The sequence below is a fragment of the Desmodus rotundus genome, chromosome 2, assembly GCF_022682495.2.
Source record: "Desmodus rotundus isolate HL8 chromosome 2, HLdesRot8A.1, whole genome shotgun sequence".
In the NCBI taxonomy this organism is placed as follows: Eukaryota; Metazoa; Chordata; class Mammalia; order Chiroptera; family Phyllostomidae; genus Desmodus; species Desmodus rotundus.
In genome coordinates, this window is record NC_071388.1 from 186,930,418 (window position 1) to 186,947,357 (window position 16,940).

Genomic DNA, 16,940 nt, shown 5'->3' on the forward strand with positions numbered 1-16,940 from the left:
AATTTGGATGTACTGTATAAAATTGTCGTTTAAAGATGCCATGTATCTTTAACACACTGGTGAACAGGTCTGGAAATAATCCCTATGAGGGTTACGTTAAAATCCATTAGAAAAGAAAAGCAGCTCAGCTTTTATAAAGCCCTGGGAAGTGATAGGGACGGGAGTGTTTTAAGAAGTAAGCTGTGCCTCCACTCCTAAGATTTAATGGAACACATACATTCAGGGAGATGTGTGGAATTTAAGCACAATTCAACATCAGTTAATTCTAAGAGTAAAGGCCCTTCAGTCCGAGCTGCCTTCCACCTCCGCGTTAAAGGAAGCTGGAAAGCCAATTACTCACACAGCAGGGCCTCTCCCTTACTGCAAGGGAAGAATGGACTGCAAATTCTGTGTGTGCTTTACATGCTAGTAAAACTATAATTCCAGGTGGGAAGACACACGGGTTCTCTTTGTTTCTGCCAACATTTTAGTCTGGTAAGCTCCTCCCTTCTATACCTGTAGAAATAGGGTAGACTCAGTATTTTTGAGCAGAAAAGTATTTATGATTCTACAGAATCGATATCTTTGTACAACCCACTGAAAGGGCATGCATTCTTCAAAGAGACGGGTGCTGGAGGTACCTGCCATTTTGGGGAAGCCAAGACCAACCTTCTGGCTCAAACTCTGAAGTCCTCTCAGCAAGACCAAAGAAAGGTGGTGAGCTCAGAGGGCCACACCTGACGGCTCTACCATAACCTTAGATCCCGTTGCTTGGGGATGAGCTCTCCAGGTGCAATTTCTCTGTGCAGCCACTGGGGGAAGGCTAGTCTAGGACCACCTGGGGGAGTGAGAGGGGGTGGGAGGTGGGGGCTTAGGGGGTAGGAGGGAGAGGGAGGTGGATAGAATGAAGGGGTAGGGGAAGGAAGCTTTCCCTACCAAGGTGCTGGCCCACCTGGTTACTGCATAGCTGCTGCTACAGCAGAATCCTGTGGCCTAGACACGGCTGCAGAATCTGAAGGGCACAACTGGGGTGTAGCAAGCATTACTTTTGGGGTTACAGCTGGAGTCTAGTGTCCACAGATGCAGAGTCTTGGTGACACAGAAGAAAGCTAGGGGGAGCCGTCTGTGTAGAGTCCACATCTCATAGCAACAGCAATACCAGTCTTTACACAACTAGGAAAGCCCATATCGCCCCAGCCCTGTGTGCCATCTTTTTATTTTTTAAATGATCTCTTAACTTTCTATTTGCCTCTTGCCCCTCAATGGATGTCAACTTCTGCTGCCTTAAGGCCTCAGAACTTTGGTGTCGTTGACCTCAGACACCACTCTGCTGTCCGCAGCCCTGAAGGTGGACGTCTTTTGGATGAACTGCAATGAGTTGCTGTTGTCTAGGATGCCACTAAGTTTGAAGTCCCCCCTTTATTCCAGCAGGTGGTGGTAGGTGGCGATCTCAGTCTCCAGTTTGACCTTGATGTTCAGCAGGGCCTCGTACTTCTGGGCTTGGTGTTGCCCCTCTGCCTGGTGTCTGGGTCAGCTCTGACGCCAAGTGCAGCAGGATCCCATGAGCTGTTCCATCTGCCTGGCACAGCACTACTCCACCTCCCTCAGACTGTTCTCCAAGCGGGCCTTCAGATTCCTTGTCGAGTCCAGGTTGGTCTCCAAGGACTGGACTGGACGTCTCAGCTCCGTGAGTGTCATCTCAGCAGCTCCTGTCTCAGCATCTGCAAGGTGACCCCTGTAGTGCTCTCCTCAGTCTGCTGGAACCAGTACTTGTCTAGCTCCACTTGGTTCTTCTGAGCCAGCTTGTCGTCTGGGCCTGGATATGTACCATGATCTTGCTGAGTTCCAGGATTTGGGGGCATCCAACTCTATGGTCAACCCAGAGTGGGCAATCTGGTTTTGTAGACCATTTACTTCCCCCTCTTCCCACTTCATGATGGGCAGCTCCTTGAGAGCCTCTATCTCTGTCTCTAGCTACAGTTGGGTGATAACTGGTGTCATCAATGACATTTCAGAGCCCAGTGATGTCACTCTTGATAGATTGTTGCACGGCTAGCTCACCTCATACTCGACTCTGAAGTCATCAATTGACAATCTGCATAAGGATGAGGGCATTGTTTACAGAACTTGCAAAGGTCTGAGCCCTCAGGACCTCATGGTCTTGAAATAATGCCCCCAGCCTCTGACCTGGGGTCCCTTCTTCTCCAGGTGTTCCCGGATTTTGCTCTCCAGTCTCAGATTATCAGCCTTTAGGCTCCTTACCCTTTCCAGGTAGGAGGCCAGGAGGTCATTCAGGCATTGCCTAGTCTTCTTGCCCTATGTCCACCAATCCCCAGCTATCCCTGCAGACAGGCTCCTGGGCCCCCAGCCACCCCGGACACTGTGGAGTGGGACATGGAGATGTGGGAGCCCAAGCCTCTGGCGCCTGCATAGATACCAGCTGCAGTGCTGGCCAGCTGCACAGAGCCCAGGGTTGGTGGGGGAGCTGGAGCAGGTGCTGAAATTCATGTTGTTTGGGAATGAAAGTGAGAGGCCAAGACTCAGGTTCAAGCTGCTCAAGCAGATTCTAAGTGGCTGATACACACTAACTCCTCTAACCCTCAGGGAAGCCTTTTGGGAAAGCACTATTATTCTCCACATCAGAGATGAAGTGCTTCTTGAGGTAAGAAAGAAGCGGCTTGCCCAAGGTCACCTAAGTGACTCTGGTCTGAGTTAGGAGTGTGCACAGCCAGGCTCCAAGGCTCCAGTGCATAACCACTGTCCCATCCAGCCCCTCTGCAATGCCCAAGGTCAGGTATCATTACCTCTTCGGAGACCTTTGCTCCAGGCAGAAACCTCATCCCCTGTTGGTCTCACGCTGGCCTGCTGGTCTCCTGACAGCCATCTTAATTTTGATTTCTATTTAATTTTCCACCTCACAAAGCAGTAGTACCAGGGAGCAGGAATCTGGTGATACCGTTTGAATATGATTTATTAATCGACAGCTCAAGGAAAGGGAGGGCTTCCTTGCTGCCGCCTGACCTTTGTCTTCAGCATTCCTAATGTTTGCATTGCTGCCCTGACCCTGCAAAGTGACCTGGAATAGCTTGCCTGTTTCCTTGTGTGTGTCCACTTTCAGAGCCCAGCTGCCAGCCTGTGCACGTCTGTCAATTAGGATCTCAAGGGTTTGGGGTGGGGTCTGCAGGCCTCTGAGGAGCACAATCTAACCCTAACCTCCAAATTCCTTCTCCTAATTGAGCATTCATTAGTTTGACGGAACAAAAGCAGGCATTCTCTATTATAAAGCAGAGGTCAAAACCAGTGGCTGTGTTTTGTTTGGCCTGCAGAGTGTTCAAATATTGAGAAATTTCACATAAAAATACGGATTTCCGGCTTCTCTTAGAAAACGGGAAGGGATGACAACTCTGGGGCTACCGAGTAACAGCTGTCCCCTTCAGAGGGGGACGCTCTCTCTGGTTTCTCAGCATGGCCTGAAGCCTCACCTTGGCCCTGCTGCAGGCACAGATGCCACTTGCCTGGCCTCTGCAGGAATCTAATCAACTAGACCCTGTTCTAAAGCCGCATCTCCCTCCTTTAAAATGTGAACTGCACGGGGTGGGCAGCCCCTCCCGCTGCGCCTGGCATACCGGCACAGCTGTCCCTTTTCTGTCCTGGCCCCAGCACCTGACACTGTAGGTGGTGCATAGTAGATGCTTATCACTTTCTTCTTCTGTGGGTGAATAAATGAATGACTAGCTCTCAGGAAGAAAGTGAATTTGAGTGACAGGGAACCTGTTCAACAGCTACAGAGGTCCAGGCTCATTAATGCTTCGGCAGCTTCCTGAATGACCGAGGCTGCTGCCTACACCTTTTCTTTATTTTCTCTGCTGCAAAGGCCTTCCCTGCTGTCACAGATGATTTTGAATCTTGCTTAACATTCCGGGAGCAAATGTGTTGATGGTTTAATTGGATTTAGCCAAAAATTAAAACAAAAAACAGTAATAGGAAGACTTGCCCCAGTCAACCTTCGGTTTTTTCCTCAGAAAGATGGGGGTGGTGTTGCTGAAGGGCAGCAAGTTCCAAATGTCGATGTAATTGTAGCTACTGTCACACACGGCCGACAGTTTCGGCTGAGACACGTGCTCCTGCTGACTAATGAGGCTGCCACGCTTCCCGCTTCCATTTCTGGAGCATCATCAAGTGAATGGACTCTGCAAAAGTGCTAGAACCTCCTAGCCCTCAACTCCTAACTACACAGAGCCTTCTTGTGACCCCTCCTGCCCCTTGAAGACTGACGGCAACTATGGTGGAATGGCTGGCACGAGGCATCCGGGGGTGAAGTCCCATCGGTCATCCCGAGGTTGAGCAGAACCAGGGGCAGCCTCACGCTGGAAGTCCTCGGCACGCAGGCAGAGTGCAGCAGTCTGGCCGCAGCCGGGGAGAATCACGAGTCCTTTTCTAAGAAAACGAGCTGTCTCAACTTCAAGGTCACCATGGCTCTGGGCACAGAGAATGTGCTTAATAAATGTTTGCCGAGTGAGTAAATGAACAGGGAGAAAACCCCCAGCCAGGGGTTTGGTGTTAGCAAATCGGTTCATGTTTCAGGTGCACAGGTTGGGATGGAAAGTTTATGAGCTCTACAGCCGTTGCAGCTCTAGGCTGGGGCTCTTTCACAGACTCTATAACACTTTCATTTCTGAGGAAAGTGGAGCAATCCCATCATACCCATTCCATGAATGTCTGTCGAGACAATTTATCAAAATAATCCTGAAGCATGCAGATAAAATGTTCTTCAGAAATGTCAAAGTCAGTCACGAAAAATTTCTCCTGCTTGTCCCCATGACAGAAACTGCAGGCTAGGTCACCGAGGGGTTTGAGGCTGCCCCGGCCTGAAAGGCCTCTTCCCCTCCCTCCGCCTGGCTCACACCTCAATTTAGAATCACAGCCTTTAGGAAGCCTTCCCTGACAGCTGAGTTACGAGGGTCCTGGTTACTGTTGCTGAAAACAAATTAGCGCAAAACCTAGTGCTGTAAGACAATCATTTTATTATGCTTAGATTCTGTTGGGCCGAGTTCAGGCAGGACAGAGTGGAGGTGGCTTGTCTGTGCTCCACCACGATATTTGTAGCCCCTTGAAAGCCAGGGGTGGGAATCACTTGGAGGGATTTGCACTCACATGTTCGGTGGTTGGTAATGGCTCTAAGCCAGGACTCTTCATTAGTTAACCGGGTGGCTGATTGACCAGAGTGAGCGCCACCCTAGAGCACCATGTTGAAGCTGGATCATTTTGTGACCTAGCCTTGGAAGTCACACAGCACCACCTCCACGGTCACAGGCCCATCCAAATCCAGGGAAAGGGAACATAGACCCCACCCCCCATCTCTCCATGGGAGGAATATCAAAGTCAAGTGTAAGAAAGGTGTGGGGGACAAAAGGCAGTGTTGTGCCTATCTTCGCAAAATAGAACCCGCCACACTTGGTTAGATGTGTCTCCCAAGTGTCCAAATCCACTGACTTACAAAATGCTTGTCTGCCTCTCCCATTGGACTGTGAACTCGGTGAGGAAAGGGACTGCAACTCATTCACCTTTACGACCTCTGTTCCTAGCACAGTGCCTGGCACACAGAAGGAATTGAACACCTACTGGGTGAACAGAACTGAGTAGAAAGGAAGAACCAGAAGGGCTCTTGGGGCCCCCCTTTCATGTTGGCTGTTGCTGCATAAGGGAAGTTTGATCAGGGAAATAGAGTGTGAGGGGGAAGGAACTAAATGCCCGCCGGGGCCAAGGCTGCTCTCTGTGAGTGTACCATCCTTGCAAAGGGAACGTTTGCTTCCTTATGCCTCTCAGGCTGTATATAGGAAATAACTACAAGAATCATAACTGACCTCGTATTTCTCTTTTCTTGAGCTTTTTGAAAATATTTTTTCCCTTTGCATCTCTGGGCCATGAGCACGGCAAATGTGAGAGGACCCAAGAGGCCGCCTATTTCTTTCTGCTCCCACACTCGCTTGAGCGGTCGGAAAACCTCAGCTTCTGTCTTGGTTTGGTCACTTAGCAGAAGCTGTGCAGCTCTGGCCAGCCAGCTAATGTTCAGTCTCGGTTTTCTCGCCTGTAAAGGGAGTACTAAAAAGGCAGGCCAGCCTCTCTCACAGAGTTGTTTGGGAATAATGCTTTTCCAATGGTAAAGCAAAATACAAATACAAAATGCGATTATTACTGGATACTGTGGTTCTAAGCAACACATTCTTTGACAAGTGTCCTTTTAGATGGTGGAGGCTGATTCTCTTTCCCAAATTGTGGGCCCAGCTGTGTGATTTGTTTCTAAAGCGTACATACAATGTGGCAGAAGTGCAGCTGTCTGACTTCCGAAGCTCCCCCTGGCTTTCAGGCCCCAGATCCCTCGCGCCAGCCGTGGTGTCACAATCCCTCACACCAGCCATCGTGTCACGAGGACACCTGGGTGGCCCGTGGAGAGGCCTGTGTGGGCGGAGTGGAGGCCTCCCCCAGTGACCAGCACCGCCTTGCCCACTGTGGGGAAGCCCGCCTTGGAAGTCGAAGGCTCTTTCAGGCGACACAGTCCTGACCGACATCGAGACTGCAGCCCCCCACTGGGCTCCATGCCCGAACTGCCCAGCTAAACCGACCCTGGGGTCCGGCACACAGAAACCGTGGGGCACAATGAAGGTTGACTTTTAAGTCGCTACGCTTGGGGTAATTTGTCATATGGCAACCAATAACTAACACTGACCAACCAATGGTGTGGCAGACATTTCTGTTTCTCTGACCATGTGACAGGTTTTGAGCCAAATCCTTTCTTGCCTGTTCCTAGTGACTAATGACAAATTCATGTGTTAAGTACAGGCCGAGGGTCAGGCAGGGGAGAGTCCAAGTCCATGGCTGGTTGGATCTAGATGGATGGATGCCAAAGTAGAAATGGGGGCCAGGTAACTGGACCCCCAGGAAAGTAATTTCAGCACTGACTCAACACTGTTTAATCCTGTGGCTGTATCCTCATCTAATTCAATGCTGTTTATACCCGAAGGGCTCAGGGTTGGCCTCTGGAATCCCGATGTCAACCAAGCTCTTTCTTACCTGGAGGACGAGGCTGTCTATCCTACACTCACAACACAGTCGTCTTTCTGACCCGGTTTCCCCCACATAGCAGAGACTCTGCCCTCAGCTAGTCCCATCGTCTGCCACAGCCTTCGCCTGCCTTCCCCGGTCCTTCCTGCTCTGTGGACCAGGTGTGTGGACACAGCTGGGTGTGGTGCCTGAGTCTGCACAGTTTCCTCTGGGCAAAGACTACCCAGCTGGTAGAAAGAACAATCTCTATCAGCACCTTGTTAATCAACTACGTTAACTCACCCAGCTAACTGGTCCCATCACCAGCAGGCCAAACCCAGTAGTCACGGGCAGCAGAACTCCAAAGACTGAGGCCTCTGGGGAGCAGTCCAAAGACTGGACACTTAGCAGTGGCTGTCACCCTGCCCTCCACCCAAGATCTGCAACGTCCTGGGAGACTGAACATGAGGCATGAACTGTTCAGCACCTACACGAGGTACACCTGCTTTCCAAAAAAACAGTGACTTTCAATCTCCTCTGCTGCCAACCTGTCCATCCTTCAGAGGATAACATTCTACCCCTTCCTTTCCCTCTTGAAAGATCACTTGTTAAAGATCTACTTATTTAAAAGGCATGATTCTTCCACAAATAACTTAACAGTCCTCTTTCCTAACTCACTAGCTGGGTGGAACAGCCCTGGCTAAAGTAGTTAGCAGAGAATTAGTGGTGTTTCACTGGAGGCTTCACTCCTGTCTCAGCCCAGGTTGCTATGCTCAGGGGCTTCTGAGGGTAGTGACAGCATCAGTGACGCAGGCGCTGGCCACAGCGCAGCACAGGTAAGCTGTCACGCTTTGTTTTTCTGCTTGTTAAATCCGAATGCTCCTAATTAGTTACCCTGCCTGCTAACGCCTGGGTGAACACTGGCACGGGAGCAGGGGTGCTGAGAGGCTAGGAATACAAGTTCCAAGGGCTCCTGAGGCTTGGGGACCAGTGACTTGGTTGTGGTACTGAGGCGCCGTGTTCCCTGTGTGAGTAAAGGTCATCACCTGTTACTCCTCCGGTGAAAGGGCAGCTGTGCTGGGTGCCCACTCAGGCTGGCCTCTGTCTGCTGGCTCTGAATAGCGCCCACAGGGAAACAGTCGCGGAGTCTGTGTGTGTCGGGGGGCAGAGCCATGCAAAATAACTTGCATAACTTCCTTGGGAAAGAATTCAGTAAAGTATGTTTTTAAAAAATGGCCTTGAAATGCCTTAAAACGTTGCCTTTTGGTGATCATACTCACTATCTAGAAAACACTAGAAAATCTTCAAAGTAGGACCACAAATTGCATTATTTCTTTAGGCCAATTCTGACAAATGTTTGGGTTGCACAGATGACAATGCCCGAGATCTATGGGTATGGAAGACTAGCGAAAATTTAACTGAGAAGTTAGCCAGCTCTTCGGGAGTGTTTAGTGTACGGAAAGTTTGCAACATCGAACAACTCACCATTATTCTGACGTATAAAAAGCAGAGATTTTTATGTGGTTTTAGAATTCTGTGTGCTGTTACTTTATGCATCAGCATTTCCAATATTTTGTTTAGGGGCTAACATTAACATCATTACTTTGTTTTTTGCGGGGAGGAAGCCAGTGAAGTTAGGACAGCGTGTGTGTATTCAGCCATCTAGCCATCGTATTCAGCCATCTAGCCATCGACTCATGGGAAGCCTATCCCCACTGCTCAGTGTGAGTGCTGACTGTGTCAGCACAAAACAAACAGCTCAGACCACTCCAGGCAACTCCAGAAAGGTAGTGCGCATTTGATTCTCTCTCCTCTCTCTCCACGGCTCTTGAGTGCCTTGGGTCCCCCTCTCTGGCATCCTTTCCACTTCACATCTCTTCAGTAAGTACTCCAAACCCCAGACTTTCCACCTTTTTCCTCACTCAATCTTATCTGTTGAGATCTCTCTCCCCTCAAATGTCATGCTATGTTTTCAATTTATTACTAAGACAAATGAATTTGTGCCAAAATAATAATTTATTCTTCTCAGGCAATATATTTCTATCATTTAGAGTCTAAGTTGCCTTAACCTGAGGGTACAGTCTAGTTTGAAAATTTAGGGAAGTTGAACAATGGGGAGGTAAGTTCTTCAGACTGTCCCACAAGAGGGGGGTGTGTGTTGGGAGGCAGTGGAGGGAATGGGTGGGGAGGGGCTACTCTAACTGGCTGCCTCACCCATGGGATCATCCAGTACCCTTTCTCATGAATCACGCACAAACAGAATCATTCAGTGCTTAACTTACATATGCCCCAAAGGTGAGTAACCCCAGAAGCGTTAGTCATTAATATACATTTTCGGGTTTTGTCACAAGAGCACGGATAGCCAAAATTTAGAAGTTAAATCTGACCTTTCCTTTCAGCAAATAGCAGGAACTTTAGAAGAATTCTCCTATCATTTACACAGAACAAGGAATGACATATTAAACCAGGGTTCTGATTTTCTCCTACGAGCTACTACAATCTCTTGAACATTAACCTACATATACTAATGTATTCTACTGGTAAAATGTGGAACTTTCTTCTCAGTGTTAAAGTGGCTCCGGGGCTGTGAATAAGGAGCCACAGTTCACAAGGAAAGGGGAGGGCTATGCATGGGGAGTTAGGGTGTTCTTCCTGCTGGCTTGCGGGAGTGTCTCTTTTTATGGTATTCCCTTCCTAAAGCTCGTCTGTGGATTGTGAAAATGATGGGTAGACTGAAAATGACAAAACACAAATTCTATTCTGCTTCCCCTTCTCAAAGTATCAAACCAAGAGAATGCTCTTAAAAAGCAATACCTCAGTTTCCCCATTGAAAACATGCACGAATAGTACTGGAGATATCAGTGGGAACTCACAGTAAAGTAGCCACCATGCCATACCCCTGAAACCAATACAAAATAAAATTACTGAGATTAAATGTAATTGAAAAATACAAGTTTTTAAAGTTTTAAAAGAAAACAAATCTCGAGATTTATAGATTTAAAAACCATGCACCGATACTGGCCCCTCTGCTCACATAGGCTTAGTCACCGTCTGCCAAATCCTTTAGAAGGGACCACCTGTCTGTTCCAAAAAACCACTGCATGTTCCCACCTCCTAAAAGAAAGTTCCTGTTTATAAGATTTTATTTTCTGTCAATTTACATTCAGAGTGCAGATTTAATAGGATTTTGTGTTCTAGCAATTTTTACTTTGCTGAATTGAAATTCTCCTGAAATGCCAAACCTAAGAAATGACTAACTCAAGCCGGGGGACCCCTGAGCTCCTGGGAGTTGGGAAGCCTCTGCCCCAACCTTCTGCTCCCTCCCGTGGCCCTGCTGCTGGGCCACGAGGGGTGCGTGGCTCTTATCTTACATGTCCATCTCACAGTGCTGCCGCTGGTGAGTCAGGTCATGGCTTGTGTTGCTCAACTACTGCTTTCACCATGTGCTAGTGAAATCCAGCGAGCAACTCAACCACTGGGGAAATAAATAGATAATGAGGGACTCAGTACCAGCATAAGCTATAAATTTTGCCAATAACTGGCACTCACTGGCCAGCAGGCAGGTGACTACAGCTCCCAGAGCAAGGGAGTTCCCTTTGCTAAGCAGTGTCTGTCTGTGCTAGTCGTTGACTGACGTCCAAGTGTAGGGTCGTAAAGGAGAGCCCGTGAAAAGAGGGCTCTCCGTGTAAACTCAAATGATGAGAAGGGGGAAAAGCTGTCTTGAATGTAACATTAGAAGCACTGAGGTAGCTTGAAATCTTTAGCCAAATTGTTGAGCTGAATCTATTGGCTAAAACTTTGGGGATTGTTACTTATAAAAATGAAAACAGAGAGAGAGAGAAAGAGAGAGAGAGAGAGAAAGAGAAAGAGAGGGGTAAGAAGATTGTAAATATTTTTGTACCAGAATTCTTTTAGCATCATTAATTAAGGCATTATTAATGTTTTGTGTACTGTTATTATTTTAAGATTGTATATACTTAAATAATAAATCCCCCTTTACAATGTTTATTAAGTGCTTACCTTTTTTTCTTTTTGGAAAGGAAATGTCTATTGTTTTGGTTTTTAAATAAAAACTAATAAGAAAAATCAAATTCACTTACGAGAAATTTGTAGAAAGGAATCTGTCATCAGGAAGGTATCTGTATTATTAGTGAGATCTGTAACTCTTCAGTCATTTGCTTTAGTTTACCTTCCCCTCCCCTGAAAAATTTATAAACCGAAATGCATGTTTCTATAGCTGTGTTACATGAGAGGAAGGCCTGCCTTTGTAGAGAACCTCACTTTAGGAGTGGGGAGGAATAACTCACTCTACACCTCCTGAGGCCGACATGAAGCAGGACGACAAAGCAGCCAGACGAGGCCAAAATGGTGCAGGACAACACGGGGCTGGCAAGCGCGTCAGTGCCACTGGGTCGTGTGCTGCCACCAACATGCTCTGTCACAAAGCAATAGTATATTTTCCCTCCACGTGTTCCCTTCCTTTACCTATTTACTTGCAAGAACAGTTCAGATTCAGAAAACGTGCCTGAAATTTACTCAGAAGCCAAGGTTAGATGGGGTGGAGGTGCCCTTCAGTACTGATAGCCTAGATGTAGACAGATCAAAAGCTAAATCCAATTTAAGCCACCCCAGGCAGGAAAAGCAATTGAATTAAACCTCTTCTAAATATGATAAGTTTGGGGGTTTTAAAGCCAGGCACAAAGCACCAGGCCTTAGAGTAAATGGATGCAGGCAGCTCTCGCCGCCCCGCCCACAGGGAGTTTGATGGGCTGCTGCTTTGCCTCCATCACTTTACTACTGAGGCTGAGAACTGATTAAGCTGCTTATGGGGCTCTGGGGGCTAATGGTCTGGCCCACCAAGATTGAAGTAAGCCGCTTGGCATGTATGGTGTGGCTATTACATGGAAAAAGAAAAGAAAAAGAAAAAAAAAGACAGCAGGGTATAGGAAAGCTTTAAAAAGCAGGTTTTATTATGTCAAATGGACACTACTTTGACACTCTAAAATGAATATGGAATTACTCTGATTCTTTCTCTTAATCTGGTATCAAAACGCATTTGTGAAAGGCTTCCTCAAAGAGGACTCACTTTGGGCCCCGCCCGTTCTCTTTTCAACCACCTTTACGAGAGTACATTGTAAACACACTTCTCAAGTGATAGTCTGGTTCTCAGACACTGGGGTCAGGTAGACGCCTAGAAAATAGATAAATGCGTAGCAGGTGTGTTCACCAGTGCTTCCCCTTGAACACCGCTGGGAAGAGTATTGGATACAATTTGCGAATAGATCCCTCTCCACCCCAGCCAGCAGATCCCTGCAGCTAGATCCCGTGGTGCTGGGCAGGCAGGAGGGAAAGGGCAGAGGGAGCTGACGCACACCAACAGGTTCACAGTCAACGCACAAGGGGAAAAAACTAGTATTCTCTCAGACTTCTCCAACTAAGTGCTCTAAAACTATTTCTACCACTTAAATTTCCTCTCTTTAGGGGACAAAAAGAACACAAAAGTCTTAAGTTTAAACTACTTTTAATATTTTTTTAGAAATCCTAAAATGATTGAAGGATCTATACAGCTTTCTCGTTGACCTCATTTTTTCTGGGCAAAACCACCAGAGAGAACAACAAAAAGAACAGAGTAACAGTAGTGGGGATGTTCCGAAAGTTGTCACAGTTATTTTTTTTTAATTAACTCTTGAAAGAATCAAAAGATGTGCCTTCGTTTAGTGTCTTTTTAGGGAGGGAGTTGCTGATTTAAATGATTTAACCAAAGCTTAACATATTCAGAACTTGGAGTTGAACTGACAAATGTCAGTCAGTTTTCTTCCTGGCTGCTAACTTGTCAATCATTAAAAGGACATACACTAATAAAAGCATGAAAAGATGATTTTGACTCTTATATGCTTTGTTAACGTTTTATTAAAATTTAAAGCCATCCAACTGTTTGGCTTGAGCACAGAGTTTAATGTATTCACTGCTTTTAATCTTTTTTCCTCGTACAATTCTTTTTACTGGGATATAATTCACGTACTGTAAGACTCACCCTTTTAAAGCACACGAGTCAGTGGTCGTTCGCATACACACCCAGCTGTGAAACCATCACCCTTATCTAGCTCCAGAGCATTTTCATCAACCCCAAAGGAAGCCCTGGACCGTTAGCAGTCACTCCTCATTCTGCCGTCCTCCCCAGGCCCTGGCAGCCACTCACCTGCTTTCTATCTCCATGGATCTGCCTGTTTTGGACACTTCGTTTACATAGATCATAAAATATGTACCCTTTCTGTCTGGTTTTTCTCAGCTGCACGATGTTTTCTAGGTGCACTCGTGTTGACGCATGCATCAGTACTGCGCTCCTTTTTACGGCCAAATAGCATTCCGCCGTACGAACATACAATGTTTTGTTTACCTATTCATCAGGTGCTGGATATTTGGGTTGTTTCCACTCTTCAGCTATTATGAGTATGCGTGACTTAAGTGTTAAAGTGGACATGTGTTTTCAATTCTGTTGGTATACGTCTAGGAGTTGAATTGCTGGGCCACATGGTGACTGCTGAATTCTTCGAGGAACCGCCAGACTGGTTTTCCACAGTGGCTGTGCCACTTTGCGTTCCCGCCCGCAATGGGTGAGAGCTCTGATTTCTCTACGTCCTTGCCAACAGTTGTAATTGTCCTGGAATATCTTTTTATACTAAGTGTATTTTTTCCATTCTGAAGAGAAATTAATCAATTATCAGGGCTTGAAAGAAAACTATTCCAGGGTGGCTGAATTCAGTGCCAAGACCATAATCACCAAAGACACCTCCCCAGGGAGAGAAGAGAAATGAAATGGCCCCTCTGAGTACTTACCTGCTGCAGATCGGCGAGGGAATACAGGTGGATTTGTTGGAGGAGGTATTCTCTGGGGAAAATTCTGAAAACAAGGACATAAACCCAGATGAACTGTGGTGCTGCCACATGACATATTTTTTCTGATAAGTTTCAAAGTCTCATTCAAGATCCCTTTTGTCTGCCTTCTCCCCTTTCCACCTGTACACTTCCTCATACCCTCTGAAACATCTGTTATAAGCCCTTTTTTCAGATATTTTTCTTCCTAACACAGACCATGAGATGGAAGTAAAACTCTGATCCTTGATTTCTACTGTAATCCGAGGTGCCGTCCAGGCCCGAGGACCAAAGCACCGGGCTTCTTGTACCAGCTGTGCCCCTAAGAAGCTGCACCATCTCAGGCAAGTCACAAAACCTACTTCCGCTTCTTCACTGTTGAATGAAGGTGACTGAACTCCATTCTCTAAATATCTTTCCAGCTCCATTATTCTATGTCTAATTTAATAGATTTTGGAGTTGAGAAAAATAATGGGGGTGGCAACCTATGTGTCTTCTGTCTGGAGGCTCCTACGGGTTTCATTAGCAGGGATGTGAGTGCTCAATGTCACATCAGTGAGCTATCCTCTTACGTGCAGTGATGACAAGTTTTAGAACCTAGGTGCAAACGGGAATAATGGAACAAAATAGTTCAAATTGGGACTCCCTGACAAAGTCCCACGTCTTTTGCTGCTGTCAGTTCATAGCATCTGGGTAAACGACAGTGAGTGAACTTTAAAAACAAACAATAGATTATGGATAGAGAGACAGGTACCGGAGAGTAGATGGTTACAAAACAACACTACACACACACACACAACAAAACTCATGGTTCTAGCATTTTCTCTCTTTATCTTATATGGTGCTATGCAGTTTTCTTGTGTCCTAAATGAAGGAAACCACCAATTTTTAAAATTACCATTTATGGCTATCCGTTATGTGCCAGGCACTAGCAAGGCAATTATGAGTGAGACAATCCTAGTATCTGAGTTCAAGAAGCATAAAGTCAAGGAGGGAACAGCACCTAAACTGACAATTACAACACAGTGTGGGTGGTTATTGAAAGAGAGTAACGCGTGGGCACTTATTTCTGGTCGACCATGGTGGATCCCAGCCCTGGCTGTCTATTAGAATTACTTGGGGAACTTTTAGAAAATAACAGGGCACGAGCACGGGTACAACCCAGAAATCAGTGTTAAACACGACACAAACTCTCCTGGTAATTAGTGCAGCCAGAGTTTGTAGCCACTGACCTAATATCCATCCTGCTCACTAGGAAAGTCATTATTCAGTCTTTCAATTAAGTATGCATTACTTGACAAATCCTAGAGTTTAAGTCATTCCTCCTCCTGTTACCCTGCTTCCCCTAATATGATGTTTTATACAACCATGGTACATTGATCAAAACTAAAAAATGAACTATTATGTAAATTATAGACTTTATTCTGACTTCCCCAATCACATCACTAATGCCCTTTGTTCAGGATCCAATCCTGAACACAACGTTGCATTTATAGATTTTTTAAACATACTGTAGTCCACCCTTATCCATGGTTTCATTTCCTACAGTTTCAGTAACCTGCAGTTCAAAAATATTAAATGGTACATTGCAGGAATAATTCATAAGTTTTAAATTGTACACTGATCTAAGCAGCGTAATGAAATCTCACACTGTCCTGCTCTGTCCCACGTGGGATGTAAGTCATCCCTTTGCCCAGCGCATCCATGCTGTATTTGCTAACCGTCCTTCACTCACTCAGTAGCTGTCTTGGTTATCAGATTAACTGTGGCGGTATCTCAGTGCTTGTGTTCAAGTCACCCTTATTTTACTATTGTAATTGTTCTTTGTTATTATTGGCTATTGTTGTTAGTGTCTCACTATGCATAATTTATAAACTAAACTTTATCATAGAAATGTATGCATGGGAAAACACAAAGTATATAAGGTTCGGTACTGTCCGTGGTTTCAGGCATCCTTTTGCGGGGGCCGGCACATACCCGTTATGGTTAAAGTGGGGACTACTGTATACATATATTTAAGCATTTGCAAGAAGACTGGAGACCCAAACACATGTGCAAAAAGGAAACACAGGACACAGTCCTTCAGGGGGACTACAAGGACAGCGATGCATGATGATCTAATACAGGGACAGAGGAGGTTCGAGCACGGCTGCTTGGGAGGCATGATCCTTCTCAAAGGCGGCTGCTTATTAATGAAATCCCTTAAGCAGGTAAAGTGAAAGCAAGGTGACAACAGAGCTGATAAATGGAGACAGTGAACTGAGTGAACAGGCCGGCAAATCATTTCAAAATTAGCTTTGCCTCTTCTGTTGCTTTGTACTAACCTAGGTCAGAGAGAGTTAGAAGGAGGAAGGCAACTAAAATGAAGTGTAGCAGGGACAAATGCAGGGTAGCCTATCTATAATGTTTTGTTACTAAAAGTTCTTTGTGTTCCAAACCCAAAAACTCTATGACTGAGAGCATAAAGGATATAAGAATTATTTACAAGTTTACAAATCAAATCATACTGGTATTCTCTTAGTAGAGTACCAGAGCCAGTTAGTTACCTGGTCAACAAATACTTACTGAGTGCCAAAAGTAAGCTAGGTGTCGTGCTAACTGCTGGTGGATATGTCACGAACACATCTGATGAGTGATAAAGGCAATACCCAGGTGTTTAAAACATTTTATTAAGGTGTAATTGACACATACCATTACATTATACAGGGTAGGTATGCCGAATACAGAGTTCATTCTTCTATTATTATTAATTATTGTATTATTTTCCATACAAACAACTGTAAACCTACTTTTGCCCCACCCTTAGGTGTGTAACACAATGATTTGATATTGGTGTACATTGTGAAATAATCACCACAGTAAGTCTGTTTACCATCTGTCACATATGCAACATAGTATTATTAACTATAGTCACCATGCTGTACATTACATCTGTGGCTTATTTTATTATTGGAAGTTTATATCCTCTGACCCCCTTCACCTGCTCCTCCCACACTTCAGACAACCACCAGTCTCTCTTCTGTATCTATGAGTTTGGTTTCTTTGGT

The 16,940-nt window shown here is 45.8% G+C and overlaps 1 protein-coding gene across 3 annotated transcripts in view; it reads right to left on the reverse strand.

The window, feature by feature from the left end:
- Positions 1-16,940, reverse strand: part of PLEKHM3 (pleckstrin homology domain containing M3) — a 171,053-nt gene that overhangs the window by 66,840 nt on the left and 87,273 nt on the right. For all 3 annotated transcript variants that reach the window (XM_045198279.3, XM_024564256.4, XM_053919019.2), the window contains exon 6: positions 13,858-13,921. In XM_045198279.3, coding sequence (XP_045054214.2) covers positions 13,858-13,921 — 64 coding nt within the window. The remainder of the gene's footprint in view (positions 1-13,857; positions 13,922-16,940) is intronic.